General features: G+C 40.1%; 1 protein-coding gene across 4 annotated transcripts in view; it reads right to left on the bottom strand.

Moving 5' to 3' along the window:
• Positions 1–20150, bottom strand: part of CCDC102B (coiled-coil domain containing 102B) — a 271385-nt gene that overhangs the window by 69558 nt on the left and 181677 nt on the right. For all 4 annotated transcript variants that reach the window (XM_044934449.2, XM_044934448.2, XM_025273735.3 and 1 more), the window contains one exon: positions 150–320. In XM_044934449.2, the coding sequence (XP_044790384.2) occupies positions 150–320 (171 nt within the window). The remainder of the gene's footprint in view (positions 1–149; positions 321–20150) is intronic.

Here is a 20150-nt window from a genome sequence, read left to right as displayed (position 1 = left end):
TTTCCTTATGCTTTTTAGTTGATTTCAAATTTAAAATGTGAAGTTTTTATATCAAGTAATGCCATTTGCTAATAAAAAAGAAAATGTTTTTTCTATGCTATCAAATGCTATTTTGAATCTATCTATAATGTGTTCCACTTAAAAAGTACCTTGTCTTCTTTTTGGTTGAGTCCGCATTTTAGTTCTTCTACTCGAAGTCTCAGTTTCTTTACTTCGGCTTCATTTTGATCCATGAGGTTGTTGGCATGAGTCAATTCTGCTGTCTTTGCCTGGTACTGTCTGCTTAGCTTACAGTAGGCATGCTGAAGGTCCACGAGTTCCTTTCAAAAGAAAACAAGGATCCCATTATTTATAGCTTGCTCTGATAAAATCAGAGGATGGGCAACTTCTTTTGAAAAAATAGAAGAACACTTTAGGAAGAATTCAGATGGGCATCTTTTCATCTGGAACTCTACCTTTCTGCAGTTAAACATTATGATTGTCATTGTTCAGTCACCCAGTTGTGTCCAACTCTTTGTGACCCCATGGACTGCAGCATGCCAGGCTTCCCTGTCCTTCACCATCTCCTAGAGTTTGCTCAAGCTCCTGTCCATTGAGTCAGTGACGCCATCCAACTATCTCATCCTCTGTCACCCTCTGCTCATCCTGCCCTCAATCTTTCCTAGCATCAGGGTCTTTCCCATATTTTCTATATTATGATTAGCATATAACGATAAGTGGAAGATGTATTTCTGTATGGCGAAAATACAGTGCAACTCTTTATGCACTTGAGTGAATGACCCATTTTTCATGTTATGCAAATTTAGTTTTTATGTATGTTTTCCAAAAGAAATCTTGTATCCATAAATGAAGAATAAGATGTAATAAAAATAAGAACAAGAACTGTTCATCTGATAAATCAGTCTAAGTATTAAAAGTTAGCAGACTATCTGGTTTTAGTTATTTCTTTAAGAACAAAGTTTTAGTGCTGCCGTATCCATGCCGAAAGCATGTGAATGTGGCTCAGGGATCTGAAGTAAGGGGCCCATCTGGGGATAAACCAGAGTGAATCCACCATGAAGGCACTGATTCCTAACCAACTTTGTTATAATCAATACTGTAAAGAAATGAATTAACAGGTTACATTAATTGGCTTCAGATTGGAATTAACATAGCTTTTCATTTTTAGTTCAAGTTTGCTGTGCAAAATTAACAATATTGTAATTGTTGAAAACATCTTTATTAATACTATGAAGAAAAAAAAGCCTCTAGTTCCTCATAATGTTATAGTACTTTAGGAAAGTCTCAGAACATTTCTTTAACTTCCTGAAAAACACTGTCATAGTACTTATAAAAATAATGCATACAAAATACAAATAATATATAATACACATAGAAAAGCACGTGAGAGGGCACTAGTTAAAATTGTATGGTCAAAAATTTTTGGGACAACTAGGTAGACAATTGGAGACCTTTACTTATATACTATTACTACCACTAATAAAAAAGAATCAGATTTAATAGTTTTAAAAAGCCATAAAGTATTGGAAAACACTGGACAAAAACTTAGATACTTTTTTTAAATTGCCAATGGGGAAAGGTTTTCTATATACCATCATGAGATCACAGAATAATAAATTTAATCATAATAGGTATACAGTGTGTGTATAGCTAATAAAATAGTCTGTCCTACACAGAAAATGCTGTAACAAGGGACAGGTCTCTTACTAATGAGTTATATGAAGTCTATATCAGTTAACTTCATATAAAATATGGAAGGTCAGAGTTCACATGAAAGCATACAGAATATGTTAAACATTGAAAGCCATTCATCCTCATCCAAAACTCAGGAAACACCTTTCCAATTTCTGTAACATACTGACAAGACAAAATTATAGAAATGGAGGAGAGATTCATGGCTGCTGGGGATCAAGGGTGGAGGGGAGGGCAGTTTCAGGCGAGCAGGGGACGTGGTGAGGGCAGATCAGGGATCCTCGTCTTGATGAAAAGTTCTGTGTTTTGACTGCATTGATGTTGATATCCTGATTGTAATATCCGACCATAGTTTTGTAAGGTGATACCATGGGGGGAACCTAGAGAAAATACACACAGATCTCTCCATACTATTTCTTATGTGAGTGCGTGCTAAGGTGTTTCAGTCATGTCTGACCCTGTGACCCCATGGACTGCAGCGTGCCAGGCTTCCCTATCCTTCACCATCTTCCAGAGTTTGCTCAACCTCATGTCCATTGCGTTGGTAATGCCATCCAACCATCTCATCCTCTGTCACCCCTTCTCCTGCACTCAGTCTACAATTATATTAAAAAAAAAAAAAGTATAATGAAAGGAAACACATCAAGGTGCTGTTCCTCAAGTCTTCAGACTGGCAGGATTAAGTGTGATAAGATAATCTGTTGGTAAAACATCACAAAATCATGATTAATGGAAATATGTTGCCAAATTCTTTAAAATGAAAAATGTATGTAAACCCCAACCCAGCCATTCTGCTTCCAGAAATGTGTTCTACAGATAGACAACATGGTTGGGTGAGATGCTGTGTCCATGTAGATATGTAGTACAGAATTCTTTTTATGTTAATAGTGAATGATTAGAAACGAATGTCATACCATCATATAGAGCTGATTAAATAAAAAGCCATTAAGCCATTAAATATAATATGGCAGCCTCTTGTATATGGACATGATATCTCCAAATATTCTATTAAGTAAAGGAAAACACAAAAGAATGTGAAGCACATGTTATCACAGGGAAGAAAAGCTGGTGTGAAGTGAACTGTGTTATCACACCATTTATTACTGGCCGCCTCTCAGCCTCCGTGAGATTCAGAACTCCAGTTAGAACAGGTGAAAGTCCTGCAGAGGCGGGAAGAAGGTGTGGACTGCAGGGCAGGACCTGGGGAGAAAGTACTGACCGCTCTCAGGAAAAGGCAGAGAAGGGCTTCATGACAACCAGTCACCCATCACACTTTCCAGTGTCCCCTGACAATGTGAATATCAGACAGCTGAGAGACTCCTGGAATCTTGCTGCTGTCCTGCAAGGCCTGGCCCCTCACAGGAGTCAGAATCACAATCAGTGATATTTAAACCCCAGCAATGCTGATGGCAGCTGGAAAGAGACCTCGACAGGTAGCTAGACACCTGCTGACAGGCAGACCCACGATCCCTTCCCCTGCCTCACTGTAACAGTGCAGTTTATGGCTTCACAGCAGTGTTTTATCAAATGACACCCCAAACCACATTTATTAATAGAATGCAAACAGACTTCTCCTTTCTTCCCTTCAGAATACAATTTCCCAATGCCAAATTATATACCTGATGGTTTCACATTGAGATATGCAACAGGGAACACAGTTCTATTATTTGGAATGAAAATGGAGCATTTAATGACAGATTTTCTTGATCTGTCACAAACATAAAGAATCTGCCACAAAAATAATGCAGAGCTTAATGGAAGGGTTGTCACAAATTTGTAAAAGGATGGCTTTTTCTCAGGAATTATGCACCTAGTTGCAACTACCTAAATACCTTTGCAATTTAGTAAAACTATTTCTCCATCCATGCTGTGGCTTTAGGCTTGTACAGTTCACTTAATCTGGTTTAAATTGAATTAAGTAAACATAAGTGGCTTTTCAGGTGGCACTAGTGGTAAAGAATCTCCCTGCCAATGCCGGAGACTTAAGAGACACGGGTTCAATCCCGGTCAGGAAGATCCCCTGGAGGAGGAAATGGCAACCCGCTTCAGTATTCTTGCCTGGAGAATTCCATGGACAGAGGAGCCTGGTGGGCTACAGTCCGGGGGTCGCAAAGAGTCAGACAGAACTGAAGTGACTTAGCATGCACAAGTAAATATAAACAACCTTTGAGATGTGCAGATAGGAAGAAAGGAAAGAAAAACTTTGCTGTTGGCAATACAAATTCCCCCCAAGGATGTGTCATCCTTGTAGGTAGATTTGTGGCCTTCATGATCCACGGTGAGGCCATTTGTTCAGGGAAGGTCACCTTATTCTCAGGCCTAGGAGGTGGGTGTGTTAGTCAATGCCTATTCCCTGTGAGTGGTCCCCAAGCCTGCAGCATGGGAACTCCAGCCAAGATTTACTTAATTATTAATAGAAGCTCAGGACTTGGGACCCAGCAACACTGGGTGACAAGCCCTCCAGGTGTTTATGACTCAACACAAAGTTTGAGGACTGCTAGTGTATGCCTGTAGTAAGCTTTACTCTTAGCAGTAATTGTTTTAGACAAGTAGACAAAAAGTAAGTGAGCAATGAAATGTGAGCAGTCTCCTAGATGGGAAGAGGCGATGTAGAATTTTTAGCACTTAAAAGGAGGATACATGCCTGGGGGTACAACAGTCTGGGCCAGTAGGAGAATCTTGCTTACAGCTGAGGTCGAGCAAACCTGGCCTGGCCTGGGCACATTTCGTTATGAGAAAATATATCAAATGGTATCTACAGTCAAAATATTTAAATTATGTTCATAGGATACATTTTACTTTGTTCTAAAAAAGATTAAAACTGAATTTCACTTTGGGAGAAAAATATTTCATTATTAAAGATATTTTTAAAAAATCAGTTTAAAAACACACATATAAAAAGTCAGTTTAGGATGACAGTATGGTCAGTCAGGTCTGACTCTTTGTGATTCCATGGACTGTAACCCACCAGGATCCTCTATCCATGGAATTTTCCAGGCAAGAATCCTGGAGTGGGTTGCCATTTCGTCCTCCAGAAGATCTTTCCCACCCAAGGACTGAATCCTAGCCTCTTGCATCCCCTGCATTAGCAGGTGGATTCTTTACCATTACATCACCTGAAAAACCTAACTCCTAGACTATTTACGTAGGGTGAAAGACTTTACCCGCTTCCTGAGAAATCTGTATGCAGGTCAAGAGGCAACAGTTAGAACTGGACATGGAACAACAGACTGGTTCCAAATTGGGAAAGGAGTACATCAAGGCTGTATATTGTCACCCTGCTTATTTAACTTATATGCAGAGTACATCATGAGAAAGGCTGGGCTGGATGAAGCAAAAGCTGGAATCAAAGATTGCCGGGAGAAATATCAATAACCTCAGATATGCAGATGACACCACCCTTATGGCAGAAAGTGAAGAGGAACTAAAAAGCCTCTTGATGAAAGTGAAAGAGGAGAGTGAAAAAGTTGGCTTAAAGCTCAATATTCAGAAAACTAAGATCATGGCCTCTGGTCCCATCACTTCATGGCAAATAGATGGGGAAACAATGGAAACAGTGACAAACTTTATATTTGGGGGCTCCAAAATCACTGCAGATGGTGACTGCAGCCATGAAATTAAAAGATGCTTGCTCCTTGCAAGAAAAGCTATGACCAACCCGATAGCATACTAAAAACGGAGACATTACTTTGCTGACAAAGGTCCGTCTAGTCAAAGCTATGGTTTTTCCAGTAGTCAGGTATGGATGAGAGCTGGACCGTAAAGAAAGCTGAGTGCTGAGGAAATGATGCTTTTGAATTGTGGTGTTGGAGAAGACTCTTGAAGAATCCCTTGGACTGCAAGGAGATCCAACCAGTCCATCATAAAGGAAATCGGTCCTGAATGTTCATTGGAAGGACAGATGCTGAAGCTGAAACTCCAATACTTTGGCCACCTGATGAGAAGAACTAACTCACTGGAAAAGACCCTGGTGGTGGAAAGACTGAAGGTGGGAGGAGAAGGGGATGACAGAGGATGAGATGGTTGGATGGCATCACTGACTCAATGGACATGAGTTTGAGCAAACTCTGGGAGCTGGTGATGGACAGGGAGGCCTGGCATGCTGCAGTCCATGGGGTCGCAAAGAGTCAGACAGGACTGAGAGACTGAACTGACTGACCTATTATCACTAAATTCTTCACATACTTTCTCCTTTTCATATTTCCCCTATTCAGTTTCTGAGAGGTTATGCAAATGGCCTGGGACTAAACTAGCTCTAACAGCTCCCTGCTCTTTTCATTGTTTCAAAACAGTATCTCAGCTGCTTGGCTTTAATCTTGTCAGTCCTTATCTTCTAAGACCTCACAAATTCTTTGACATTTAATTCCATTAAATCATCACCTCGCCCATTTTACTTTCTGGAGAGAAACTGGTTTCTTCTGTGATTTTCAAAGCTATGACCTGTGCTGCTATAGACTCATACGTTTGTTTTCTTGAGATGAGATTCTCCCACTACCAGTTCTCTGTATATTCGTTGCAGTAAAGGCACTCAGGATCACAAACCATATAATCCCATGCATATGTTGTGTTTGATGCTTTTATCTGAAATCTCAGTTTCCCCTGTGGTTGCTGACAGGCCTTCAGCTGGAAGGCATCCAAATGGATATTCATTTAAAAAGTTAATAATTTGCATATTAAAAGAATAAGTCACTAATAAAGATCCATATGGACTTTTAGAGCAAGCTGATTCGAATATATTTTTAAAGGTAGAAATACATAAAAACCTGATGTGATATATTCATATTTTATTTTGGCAAGGAAACTTCTGAATAGAAATTAAACATATGTAAAAATATATAATACTAGAGAGTATTTGTCAGTATGTAATCCTCCATAAAGCCAAAGCTATAAAACTGAACAGTAAATAATTCATGATCATTTTATAAATCGATATGATTAATAATGTTGGGTCTCAATACAGAAAATAAGCATACACAATATGTTTGTATACATAGATTTTTGATAGGGTAACATTAGTTCCTCAGATAGAATGACTCTATTTCCAACAGTGTGAAAAATTTGATAGCAAGTTTAAAAATGGCTTATAAAATCATATATTAGTTTCTGCTCTTGTAAGTAAGGATATATTGCTTTCTGAAAGTGAAGTGTTAGTTGCTTAGTCATGTCAGACTCTCTGCGACACCATGGATTGTAGCCTGCCAGGCTCCTCTTTTCCATGGAATTTTCCAGGCAAGAATACTTGAGTGGGTAGCCATTCCCACTGAGAAGAACCAGGGGAGAAGAACCAGGGGCTCTTCCCAACCCAGGGATCAAACCTAAGTTTCCTGAATGGCAGGCTGATTCTTTACCAGCTGAGTCACCAGATAAGCCCATAGTGCTTTCTACCTAGCATTAATATTGTAGTTAATACATGACTATGCCAAAGCCTTTGACTGTGTGGATCACAATAAACTGTGGAAAATTCTGAAAGAGATGGGAATACCAGACCACCTGACATGCCTCTTGAGAAACCTGTATGCAGGTCAGGAAGCAACAGTTAGAACTGGACATGGAACAACAGACTGGTTCCAAATAGGAAAAGGAGTACGCCAAGGCTGTATATTGTCACCCCGCTTATTTAACTTATATGCAGAGTGCATTGTGAGAAATGCTGGGCTGGAAGCACAAGCTGGAATCAAGATTGCTGGGAGAAATATCAATAACCTTAGATATGCAGATGACACCACCCTTAATGGCAGAAAGTGAAGAAGAACTAAATAGCCTCTTGATGAAAGTGAAAGAGGAGAGTGAAAAAGTTGGCTTAAAGCTCAACATGCAGAAAACTAAGATCATGGCATCCTGTCCCATCACTTCATGGCAGATAGATGGGGAAACAGTGGAAACAGTGGCTGACTTTATTTTTCTGGGCTCCAAAATCACTGCAGATGGTGATTGCAGCCATGAAATTAAAAGACACTTACTCCTTGGAAGGAAAGTTATGACCAACCTAGACAGCATATTGAAAAGCAGAGACATTAGTTTGCCAACAAAGGTCCATCTAGTCAAAGCTATGGTTTTTCCAGTGGTCATGTATGGATGTGAGAGTTGGACCGTAAAGAAAGCTGAGTGCCGAGGAATTGATGTTTTTGAACTGTGGTGTTGGAGAAGACTCTTGAGAGTCTCTTGGACTGCAAGGAGATCCAACCAGTCCATCCTAAAGGAGATCAGTCCTGGGTGTTCATTGGAAGGACTGATCTTGAAGCTGAAACTCCAATACTTTGGCCACCTGATGCAAAGAGCTGACTCATTGGAAAACACCCTGATGCTGGGAAAGATTGAGGGCAGGAGGAGAAGGGGACGACAGAGGATGAGATGGTTGGATGGCATCACTGACTCGATGAACATGGGTTTGGGTGGACTCCAGGAGTTGGTGATGGACAGGGAGGCCTGGCGCGCTGTGGTTCATGGGGTCGCAAAGAGTCGGACACGACTGAGTGACTGAACTGAACTGAATACATGAAATGTTGAAGTTTAACTGATTTCATTTTTTAAGATTTTCTTTTTAATGTGGACCATTTATAAAGTCTTTATTGAATTTATTACAATATTGCTTCTGGTTACGTTTTGGTTTTTTGGCCATGAGGTATGTGGGATCTTAGTTCCCTGACTAGGGAACCCACACCTGCTGCATTGGAAGGTGAAGTTCTAACCACTGTCCACCAGGGAAGTCCCTGAAGTGAACTGATTTTGATTGTGCCAAGCTGACAGAATTAAAATGCATTTTCTTATATTAAATAACAAGTGAAAGGCTGGTAAAATGCATCAAATAAGCTCATTTGCATGCATCAATTTGAAGGAAAAACAAAATGAGATTGGCAAACTTTTAAGTTATTATGTTATTTTGTTCGATTTTTAAAAATAATCATAGAAAATTAGAAAATTTTGGCATCTGTAATTTCAAGCATGTATAACAATAGTGTATTGATATGTAGAGAACTTGAAATTAACAGTATAATATATGATTCAACTATACTTAAAAGAGAGAAGCACTTAGAAAATTGGAAATAACTTGCTCATGGTCTGTTGATAGGCTTGTTAGACTCCAGCTGTGAGTAATAATGCTATCAACAAGAGCAGATTCTCTCTTCTCAAAAGTTGACTCAGACACATTGGATGGTTATTACAATCAATTTCATCTACTTGAATAAAGAATTCACATGCTCATCCAAATTAGGTACATTATAAAAATATCTTGCACCACCTGCTTATTAGGATAAATGTCAGTATCTATTTATATCTTCAATTCTGACCTCAAGAAGTACAGAAATCAAAAGAATGTATATTTCTGCAGAATTCAGTGTTATCCGTAAACATGTATGATACTTGGTGACCTATAACACGTTTAAAATGAGAACATTTTTGTGGTCTTAAGTGGCATCTTTAGAGGGCTCACTTAATATCTTATATGTTAAATGTAAATAGAGTGGTTTTGGTGCTCTCTGTAGAACTGACACAATATCAGTCATTCATTCAATGAGCATGTACTGTCTACTATGTGCAAACGACTAGCATAAAAATAAACAAGGCAGAGACGATCTTTAACCTCACAGATGTTAGAATCCAGCAGAAATAATAGGTTAGACAATCAAACAAGCAAATTTTCCCATTGTGACAAGTACTAAGAGATAAGCCAATAAGTGGATAGGAGGGAATGATTTATGAAAGGTGGTTGATAAGCAGGAAAGACCTGGGGTGAGAGGATACTGTCCTGGGCCCTCCAGGGCCACCTTCAGGAAGGAGGATGGATTCCACCAGTTACTGGAAATGTCTCATCGCTGCCCTTTCCCCTTGGCTGTAAGAAACCTCCTTGCTAAGCCACACCCCCTTTCCAGGGCAGCCTGGTCAGGAGCTACTCTTCTCACCCCAATTTGTGATAGCTCCAGAGATCTATGCACTTCCCATTGACTCAGATGGTAAAGAATCCACCTACAATGCAGGAGACCCAGGTTTGATCCCTGGATCAGGAAGGTCTGCTGGAGAAGGGAACGGCAACCCACTCCAGTATTCTTGCCTGAGAAATCCCATGGACAGAGGAGCCTGGTGGGCTACAGTCCATGGTATCACGGACTCAATGGACATGAGTTTGAGGAAACTCTGAGAGATAGTGAAGAACAAGCATATGGCAGTCCATGGGGTTGCAAAGAGTCAGACACAAGTGAGTGAGTGAACAACCACCACCCAAGATCTATCCCAGCTTCAGAGGTACTCAGAGGTACTCCTGCTATCACTTTACCCTGGTCCGAGTTCTCTCTGCCCTTTGCCACCTGGTCTCTCTCTCCATAGGTGGTGTACTCCCTAATAAACTTCCTACATTTTGTTATCTGTCTCATAATCTTCCTTCGGGCTGGCACAAATGCCAACACTCATTTTCCTATGGCTGTCACTTGGGAAGATATGATTATAGTCAAAACACTGTATTATATACTCCAAGGTTGCTAAGAGACTAGATATTAAATTTTCTCACCACAAAAACTAAACAATTATGTAATATAACGTTGGTGTTAACACTATGGTGGTAATTATATTGCAATATATAAATGCATAAAATCAACACATTGTACACGTTAAACTTAAGTGAAAGTATTAAGTCAATTACATCTCAATAAAAACTACCCTTTCTACAAAAGAAGAAATACAGTACAAATACCATGGATGGAAAATAGATGATGGAAACTTTCCTGAGAAAGTTAAGCAAAAAGGGTGCAAAGCCACGATATAGAAGCTACATGTGACATCAGTCTTTTGTATGTGTAGATGTGTGTGTGTGAGGTCCACAGATTGAAAATCAAACATTGGAGTTTGTGTGAATTCAATGCCATTCGTGCTTATTCAGTATGACAGGTAACTAAGCAACTGATCAAAAAAAAAAAAAAATTGTTTGCTGAGCATCTACTAATCTGTTAAATAGTCAGTTATGTCAATATTCCCAATAATATTCAATTATTTTTTTGAAAATATAAAAAAGCTTCATTAACTTTGACTTCTTTTTAAATCCTAGTTTCCTCATCTGTAAAATGCATACAATAGCAATTTCACAGAATGGTAACCTATATTTTTTTTAACCATTTATCATTTATTTATTATTATTATTTTTTTTACTTTACAATATTGTATTGGTTTTGCCATACATCAACATGAATCCACCACAGGTGTACACGTGTTCCCCATCCTGAACCCCCCTCCCACCTCCCTCCCCATACCATCCCTCTGGGTCATCCCAGTGCACCAGCCCCAAGCTTCCTGTATCCTGCATCGAACCTGGACTGGCGATTCTTTTCTTATATGATATCATACATGTTTCAATGCCATTCTCCCAAGAATGGTAACCTTTAAATGACACAATAGGTGTAAGTCATTTGTGAAACATTAAATGTAACAGGATAGGAAGACAAACTGGCTAGGCTATGTTAGTTAATTATCAAATGAAAGAGTAAGGCGAGGTGTCAGTAATGCAGAGGGAATAGAACAACTCAGTGATTGCCACCAGCAGTTGGGTTCTTTTCATCTTTCTGCTTGGTCACCCTTAGCTCATATGTGGACTTTGTTCTTAAGCTTTATGTATTATAATCCCAAAATATCTGTTGAATCTTGCTGGGAAGCAAGCAGGAAGTAAAGGAACAAAGATAAAAGTGGTTTTCTCCAAGTGAAATTTTGCCTTTTTTGTTGACAGGGCAACCTCTCAATGCTAGGTTATTGGGGGAAAAAAATGACCAGAAAAATTTGCACAAAAATACTGAGCAAAATAAAAATATAAAAATGTATTCAAAGTTAGTCATACTGTAAATGAACTGAGAAACAAAAAAAAAAGCTAGGCGAGATTATTAAAGCACAGACAGATAGTGGGAAATAAAAACATATAAAGAAATGAACAGTAGACTTATAATCTGCAGCAACAAGAAACTTTATTACAATAAATACAATAATGTCTTCAGTTGCTGAGTAACCTAGAATTCTAAATCCAGCTAAACTAATATGTGAGAGGCAGGGCAAAATCAATTTAATTTTAGGCAGAGACAGGGTTTTCCATCCACATTTTCTTGATGAAAGAACTCAGACAGGATGTTCTTTGGGAATTTATCTTTTCACAGTTCTTGAAATTCATCAAATCCTTTCCTGTCTCAGAGTATTCAGAGATGCTTTTCCTTTTGCCTACAAAGAGCTTTTGCAACTCCATACTCATCTGCCTCCTAATTATCATTCAGGTCCCAGTTTAAATATGATTTACTCTGAAATGCTTTCTTGATTACCCAAATGTGAATAATGACTCAGAGTATTATTTTCACTTATAGTTAATTTCCTTTATAGTTTTTATTGCATGTTGAAACTTGTACCTGTTTTTGCATTTACTTAAGATTCTTTTATCCTACTAGGTAGTCTCTGGTGGCTCAGACAGCAAAGGAACTGCCTGCAATGCAGGAGACCTGGGTTCGATCCCTGAGTTAGGAAGATTCCGTAGAGGAGGAAATGTCAACCCAATTCAGTATTCTTGCCTGGAGAATCCCATGGACAGAGAAACCTGGTGGGCTACAGTCCATGGTGTTGCCAAGAGTCGGACATGACTGAGCAACTAACACACACAGTCAACATATATTTAATGCACTTATATATGTATAGAAGAAACAATTTAGCCAGGTAGGAAGGTGAAAATTAATTAGTTGTCAGGTCAACAGAAAACTGGAGCTCTAACTCAAATTTTGGAAATAATGAAATATAATACAAATTTTAAAGAGACAGTCAAAGCTGTTACTAACAGAAATATATGATTTTAATTGAACTACAAAAAGATATATATATATATATGTATGTATGCACATACACATACAAAGGTGTGTGTGTATATATATATATCTTTGTATATAAAAAGCAATCAATTCAAACTGTTGGATACAGCATACCAAATTATCTGAGGAAAATTGAAGGAATGAATTATTAAGGATAGAAATACTCTATTACAACAAAAATTTTAAAAATAGATTAATGAATAATTAGCATATTGGAAAACAAGCAGAATATTACAGAACGACTATGAGCTAACCTAAAGAAAATTTAAAAAAGAACACCTTGGAAATATTCAAAATTGGAAATGAACTGATATCTATATCAGATTAATAAAAATAGGAGTTATTTTGTTAAGCCTTGCCTTTCAGTGGGACACCGAGACTAAAGTCTGGCTGCTAAAATGTGGAAGGATGTGCTTTCTATCTCTTCTAGCTCTAAAAAGGAGACACCCCATGGGAACTTCCTTACCTAAGTACCTGGAACTGCAGGGCTATAAAATGATGGCGCTAAAAAGCTGACAATTACAGATTTCTGAGTCACTACATGGAGAAGACACACCAAGGAGAACCTCCTGACTTCAGTGGATTAAGAAATGAACAAAAAGTAGGCTTGTATCAGCTGCAGAGATCTGGGCAGTTGTCATGTGCTGTCCTAATTGGAGAAGGAAATGGCAACCCACTCCAGTATTCTTGCCTGGAGAATCCCGTGGACGGAGGAGCCTGGTGGACTGTAGTCCCTGGGGTCGCAAAGAGTCAGACACGACTGACCGACATGAATGTGTGCTCAATCGTGTCCAACTCTTTGTGACCCCTTGGACTGTAGCCCACCAGGTTCCTCTGTCCATGGGATTCTCCAGGCAAGAATACTGGAGCAGGTTGCCATTTTCTTCTCCAGAGGATCTTCCCAGCCCAGGAATCAAGCCCACGTCTCCTGCTTCTCCTGCAGTGGCAGGCGGATCCTTTACTGCTGAGTCACCTGGGAAGCCCATCCTTACCAAGAGTCTAGCACAATAATATTAAGTGAAACCAACTAACATCTTTAAAAATTTTTTGACTTAATTTGCTGGCAGTTTTAGTGCACATCAAAAGGTTCTAGGCTTTTAGTCATTTTTAAATTGACTCATTCTACAAAAGAAAAAAAATGTCTCTCAGATACACCATCAGGGTTACTAGGATATGGCTTTTTCTTTTTGTGGTCTTTCCCCTTTAACTGTATAGTCCATCAATTATCTGAAGAGTATAAAATAGGGTTTGGAACAAGGAAGGTGCTCAATCAATGATAAATGAGTGTATGAACAGATGAATATATTTACAATGTCTCATTGACTGATGAAGCAAACAAAATGTGTTTATGATTCTAGACTGCATGCAGGCTGGATTGTACAGTGCATGGGAAAAGAAAGAGGTTTTCTCTCAGACGGTGTGAGGCAAGTCAGAAGCAGTTAGGTGGTGTCTATCAAATCTGAAGAGGTTTGTACACAGCTGGTCCCAGGCCAAGTGAAAAGAAATAGAAGAAGCAGAAATGAACATGAAGAGTCCAGTCAGAAGGCTTCTGAGCTAATCTAAGAGGTGACTCGAATCATCCCCCTCAGGTTATGTCAATATATTTTTTATTTGGTTTGGCATAAGGATAGCGGCCAATAACCATCCAGCACCTGCAGGAATGAAACAGTGAATGAGAGGAATTGATGGACAGCGGCTCTGTTCCTTACAGTCGGCTTCCCAGGTGGCTCAGTAGTAAAGAATCTGCCTGAAACACAGGAGATGGCAGTTCAATCCCTGGGTCGGAAAGATCCCCTGGAGGAGAAAACGGCAACCCACTCGAGTATTCTTGCCTGGGAAATCCCATGGACAGAAGAGCCTGAAAGGCTACAGTCCAAGGGGGAAAAAAAAGACATGACTGAGTGACTAAACAACACTGGTGACAGGTAATTATTTCCTTTTAGTCAGAGAACCAAATCAAGGAGAAAGTGACAAGAAACAAATATCAAGATATTCTGTCTGGCAAAAATAAGGCCTCTGCATTGGTGTTCTAATGTACCTAGAAAAGTTGCTGAGAAAAACTGTAGGACCTAGTCAGTAAGAATATACTTACATTTATATTACCTTTATGTATGGGTTTGTATATGTGTGCATCCTGAGTATATCTCTGCTGCTGCTGCTGCTAAGTTGCTTCAGTCGTGTCTGACTCTGTGCGACCCCATAGACGGCAGCCCGCCAGGCTCCCCCGTCCCTGGGATTCTCCAGACAAGAACAATGGAGTGGGTTGCCATTTCCTTCTCCAATGCATGAAAGTGAAAAGTGAAAGTGAAGTTGCTCAGTTGTGTCCGACTCTTCGCGACCCCATGGACTGCAGCCCACCAGGCTCCTCCATCCACGGGATTTTCCAGGCAAGAGTACTGGAGTGGGGTGCCATTTCCTTTTCCAGAGTATATCTCTAATGTAACTCATATGCTGACACAAATTAGTTCTTATGACATGCTGCTGCTAAATCACTTCAGTCGTGTCCGACTCTGTGCGACCCCAGAGACGGCAGCCCGCCAGGCTCCCCCGTCCCTGGGATTCTCCAGGCAAGAACACTGGAGTGGGTTGCCATTTCCTTCTCCAATGCATGAAAGTGAAAAGTGAAAGTGAAGTCGCTCAGTCGTGTCCGACTCTTAGTGACCCCATGGACTGCAGCCTACTAGGCTCCTCCATCCATGGGATTTTCCAGGCAAAAGTACTGGAGTAGGGTGCCATTGCCTTCTCCATCTTATGACATAGGCTGAATAAAAATGTCTGCTTAATAGCAGGTGCTAATCACCCATTCAATCTACACATAATAAAATTTTGTAATAGTTGGCAATATATTATAATATCCATAACATATCCTGACTCTGTGATATTTAAATATTTCCAAAGAATTGCAAATATGACTATTTAAACCCTAGAACTAAACCATCAGTTACAAATATAATTTAGTATTCATACAGCATTTCGTGTCTCTAGAGAACATACAGATATTAAGTTAAACCCTTAATGGTTAGTCACCAAAATTGTAGATGGAATCAGAAGTTCTTTTTCTATTTTACAGGCCCCCATGGGGGAATAAAGAGAGAGATCATTGACTCACCCTCAGTGGGGAATGCTCACTCCCATACAGTTTTTTCTTAAAGCCATGCACACTTAGCTAAGCAATGCTTTATAACCAAGTTTCCAACCTTCTCTCTACCCACACTGAGAGGCCTGTAATTGCACAAAGCCACAAATGTTCAGAGAAAATACTTTCCTGTGGAAAATGTTTAATTTCATTCGATAAATCAGGCTTTCTCCAAGTCCTCCGTGCAGCCCTTTTATATGAAAATGGCTCTGCACAAACTCTCTGGATAGATAAGGCTATTGCTTTTGCTCATAATTCTGGAGAAATAAATTATTTAAATAAAATAAATAGACTTGTGTTTTGAGATTTATAGACCCAATAGCCAAACAACTCCTCCTTTCATTTGCGTAAGAGAAAGAGCATAAGGGTCAATAATGGAGAGAAAAAGGAGATGATCAGAAAGGCCAGGAGACCCATGGGAATGTGCTGTGTGGCTCAGGAAACTCAAACAGGGGCTCTGTGTCAACCTGCAGGGGTGGGACGGGGAGGCGGGGGCAGGGGGCTCAGGAGGGAGGGGATATGTGTGTGCCTATGGCTGACTCATGCTGAGGTTTGAGAGAAAACAGCAGAATTCTGTAAAGCAATTATCCTTCAACGAAATAAATAAATAAAAAGACACGGGGAGTCAGAGGCAGCAGTAGATGTGACAACAGAAACCACACAGGCAGATACTAGGGACAGGCCACAGTCAGGAACAGAGGCATCTCTAGAAGAGCAAAGGGCAAGGAAGCAGGTTCCCCCTAGAGCCTTCCGGGAGGACTCAGGCCTGTTGACACCTGATTTTAGCCCTGAAGATGCATTTTTGGACAGTAAGAGGAGATCTGCTTTGAGTCACTAAGTTTGTAGTGATTTGTTACAGCAGCAGTAACCCAACACTGTAAATCAACTATATTTCAATAAAATAAATTACAAACAAAAGAAAGGCCAGTAAAAGAAAACCCTAACAAGTGTTCATAAAAATTAATAGGAAATAACTTAAGATAAAGATAGACAAAGGAAAGAAAATTCTCAGAAGAGGAAATCCAACAATCCAAGAAATGAAAAAAAAGAGTAATAAGAATGTCAGTACAGAAATGGTAAGAAAGACACTCTCTTACACTGCTGAAGGAAAATGTAAAATTGCAGGACATTTTGGGGAGGATAAGTTACCAAAATATATCAGCAGGTCTTAACTCTGTTCTAGATTTTATAACAAGCAAGTTATTCTAGGAAAATACTATATAATATACATATATATGAATGAATGTGCATATAAATAAAAGTTTTGTGTTCAAAAATATTCACTCTGCATTCCTCCTAACAACAATAATATGCTAGAAATAATCTATATGATAAGGTTCTTATTGAAGAAGTAATAATCCTTATACTGTAATATTATGAGCATTTATATGGGAAGAATTTTGATGACACTGGAATAATGAGGCTAATAGAATGTGGAACAACAAAGCACAGTGTTTTATGTGCGTAAGGATTCCAATGATGTATGCATACAGTAATAAGATAGACGTGAAACAGGGGTTTTACTTTTGTCCAGTTTTGCCTAAGACCTCAACCTGAGAATAAAATATTCTTAAGTGCCTCTCCTTCTAAAACAAATGACCAGAAAGAAAAATAAAAGTGTGGTAGAAAGCTGGTCCTACAGCCATCAGGCCCTGCCCACCCGGAGGGTCTGTAAGCCTCCTGGGTGGGTGACAGGTGGGGAAGGAGACGCTGAGAAGGCCTGTTCCCCTGGCCCTGGGGCAGTTTCTTCCCCAAGAAGCAGAGTGGAGTTCCCTGCCCCACGTGAAGACAGCGCAGGGGTGGGGAAGCAGAGAGCCATGTCACATGTGTCACCTGGCGTCTGGGGGACAGAGTGATGCATACTAGAAAAAGTATATTGCCATGGAGCAGGGAGAAGGTGTCTCGTTGGCAACTGCCTGTGCTTTCAGAATTTCGGGAAAAAGCAGAAAGGCGTGAATGTTTGGGATGAGTCTGAATGAGTCGTCCCTGAGAGAGGAGCTGGAATTGCTTCATTAAAAAAAAAAAATCCCCCCACCCCAGCGGGATGAGTGAGATGATACCAGCAAAACAATCCCACATGAAAGGGACTGCAGGAGACGGCTGGTCAGGGGCTGACTGAGGAGGATGCTAAGCAGAGAGAGCCGGCACAGAGCACCAACTCATAGCCTGCCTGCTCCTCTGTCCTTGCTTCCAGCCCTGGACCACAGCCCTGAGAAGCATGAGGCAGACTGGCGAGGGGGAAGGAGGGACCAGCATCCTTGCCGTGGGGCCACCGGCCTGATGGCAAACAGGCAATGCAGCTCTGACCCCAACGTCTACAAATGCAGGGGATGTTCTTTCTTTTTTTTTTTTAACATTAAAAAAAATTGGAATATAATTGCTTTATAATGCTGTTAGTTTCTGCTATACAATGAAGTCAAGTCAGCCATATGATTACATCTACTCCCTCCCTCTTGGACCTCGCTATCTCCCCATTCTAGATCATCCCAGAGCAAGGAGCTGGGCTTCCTGCACTTTAGAGCAACTTCCCTCCCCTTAGCTCTCTGTTTCACACTGGTAGTGTGGACATGTCAATCCCAATCTCCCATCTGGCCCCACCCTCCCCTCCCCACTGTGCCCACATGTCTGTTCTCTGTCTGGTTCTCTATTCCTGCCTTAGAAACAGGTTCATCTGTACCAATTTTTCTAGATTCCACATCCATGTGTTAATAAGCGATACTTGTTTTTCTGTCTGACTTCCTTCACTCCATATGATAGATTCTAGGCCCATCCATGTCTCTACAAATGGCCCTCTTTCAATCCTTTAAGTAATATCCCATTGTACATATGCACCACATCTTATCCATTCATCTCTTTACAGATGGCCAAGAAGCACATGAAAAGATGCTCAACATCACTAATCATTAGAGAAATGCAAATCAAAACTACAACAAGGTATCACTTCATATCTGTCAGAATGGCCATCATCAAAAAAATCTATAAACAATACAAGCTGGAAAGGGTGTGGAGAAAAGGGAATACTCTTGCACTATTGGTGGGAATGTAAATTGATACAGCCACTGTGGAGAACAGAGCAGAGGTTCCTTCAGTTCAGTCACTCAGTCGTGTCCGACTCTTTGCGACCCCATGAACTGCAGCACCCCAGGCCTCCCTGTCCATTACCAACTCCCAGAGTTCACTCAGACTCATGTCCATCAAGTTGGTGATGCCATCCAGCCTCTGTCATCCCCTTCTCCTCCTGCCCCCAATCCCTCCCAGCATCCCCCTGGAGAAGGGAATGGCAACCCACTCCAGTATTCTTGCCTGGAGAATTTCATGGACAGAGGAGCCTGAGAGTGGTTGCTATAAATGCAGTGGAGAAAATCTGAATCACTTTCTTATACAGAACTTATTCTAACTCCTGTTACTTATGTTTACCTACGTGACTGGTAATAATCATCTCATTTGTTCTTTTTAAATTTTGATGCTAAAAACAGGAATTCGAGTGAATTTAACATCTGTCATCACTACCTGATAAATGAGCTTTATTTCTTGTCATCTGTGCAAGATGAACAGTCCTAAGTCTCAGGAGGGAAAAAGTGCTTATGCAAGTATGTTCCTGATTTCTATAGGCCACTCTAAGTATTCTCCCAAGTTCACAATTGAAAATTAGGCTACAGATATTGTTTTCATATTCTCTTTTTACATTTTCATGCTATAGCTATTCAACAAAACTCAGGCAAAGCTTATGTAACACACTTTTAAATATAACTCTTTACATACAATATTGAACAGGGTTCAAGGGTCCCATACTGAACATTATACACAGCATTCTGAGTTCTGGACTCTGCTTTATATGCCTTGTTTATATGAGCCTCCCAGGTGGTACAGCGGTAAAGAATCTGCCTGCCAATGTAGGAGACACAAGAGGCTAAGGTTCAATCCCTGGGTGGAATATATCCTCTGGAGGAGGAAATGGCAGCCCACACCAATATTCTTCCCTGGAGAATTCCATGGACAGAGGAGCCTGGCGGGTTACAGTCCATGTGTTTATAGCAACCATCCTCAGGCTCCTCTGTCCTGTTTGTATGGCATGACTTAAACACACATTCTCTGAAAATAATTTCTCAACCAGCTATGTTGTCAACAGACTCAAGATTTTTAATTTCAGTAGAATTCTGTTCATAATTTTTAAATAAGTGAAATATATTAGGGGTTATTTCAGTCGGTGTAAACCCAAGTGTTACACCTACAGATCCTAACACAGTCTAGCACAGTTACAAGAGTTCCCAGTGGGGTATTTTGAGTCAGTTGTAGTAAGGTGGATGAACCCAGGGCCTGTCATACAGAATGACGTCAGAAAGAGAAAAACAAGTATCAGATACTAACATCAGAAAAACAAGTATCAGAAAAACAAGCATCAGATATATATATATATATATGGAATCTAGAAAAATGGTACTGATGAACCTATTTGCAGGGCAGGAATAGAGACTCAGATGTAGAGAAGACTTGGACACAAC

This window comes from Bubalus bubalis, chromosome 22 (assembly GCF_019923935.1).
Source record: "Bubalus bubalis isolate 160015118507 breed Murrah chromosome 22, NDDB_SH_1, whole genome shotgun sequence".
Classification (NCBI taxonomy): domain Eukaryota; kingdom Metazoa; phylum Chordata; class Mammalia; order Artiodactyla; family Bovidae; genus Bubalus; species Bubalus bubalis.
Note: the sequence above shows the minus strand (reverse complement) of the source record. Positions and strands in the feature narration are given on the sequence as shown.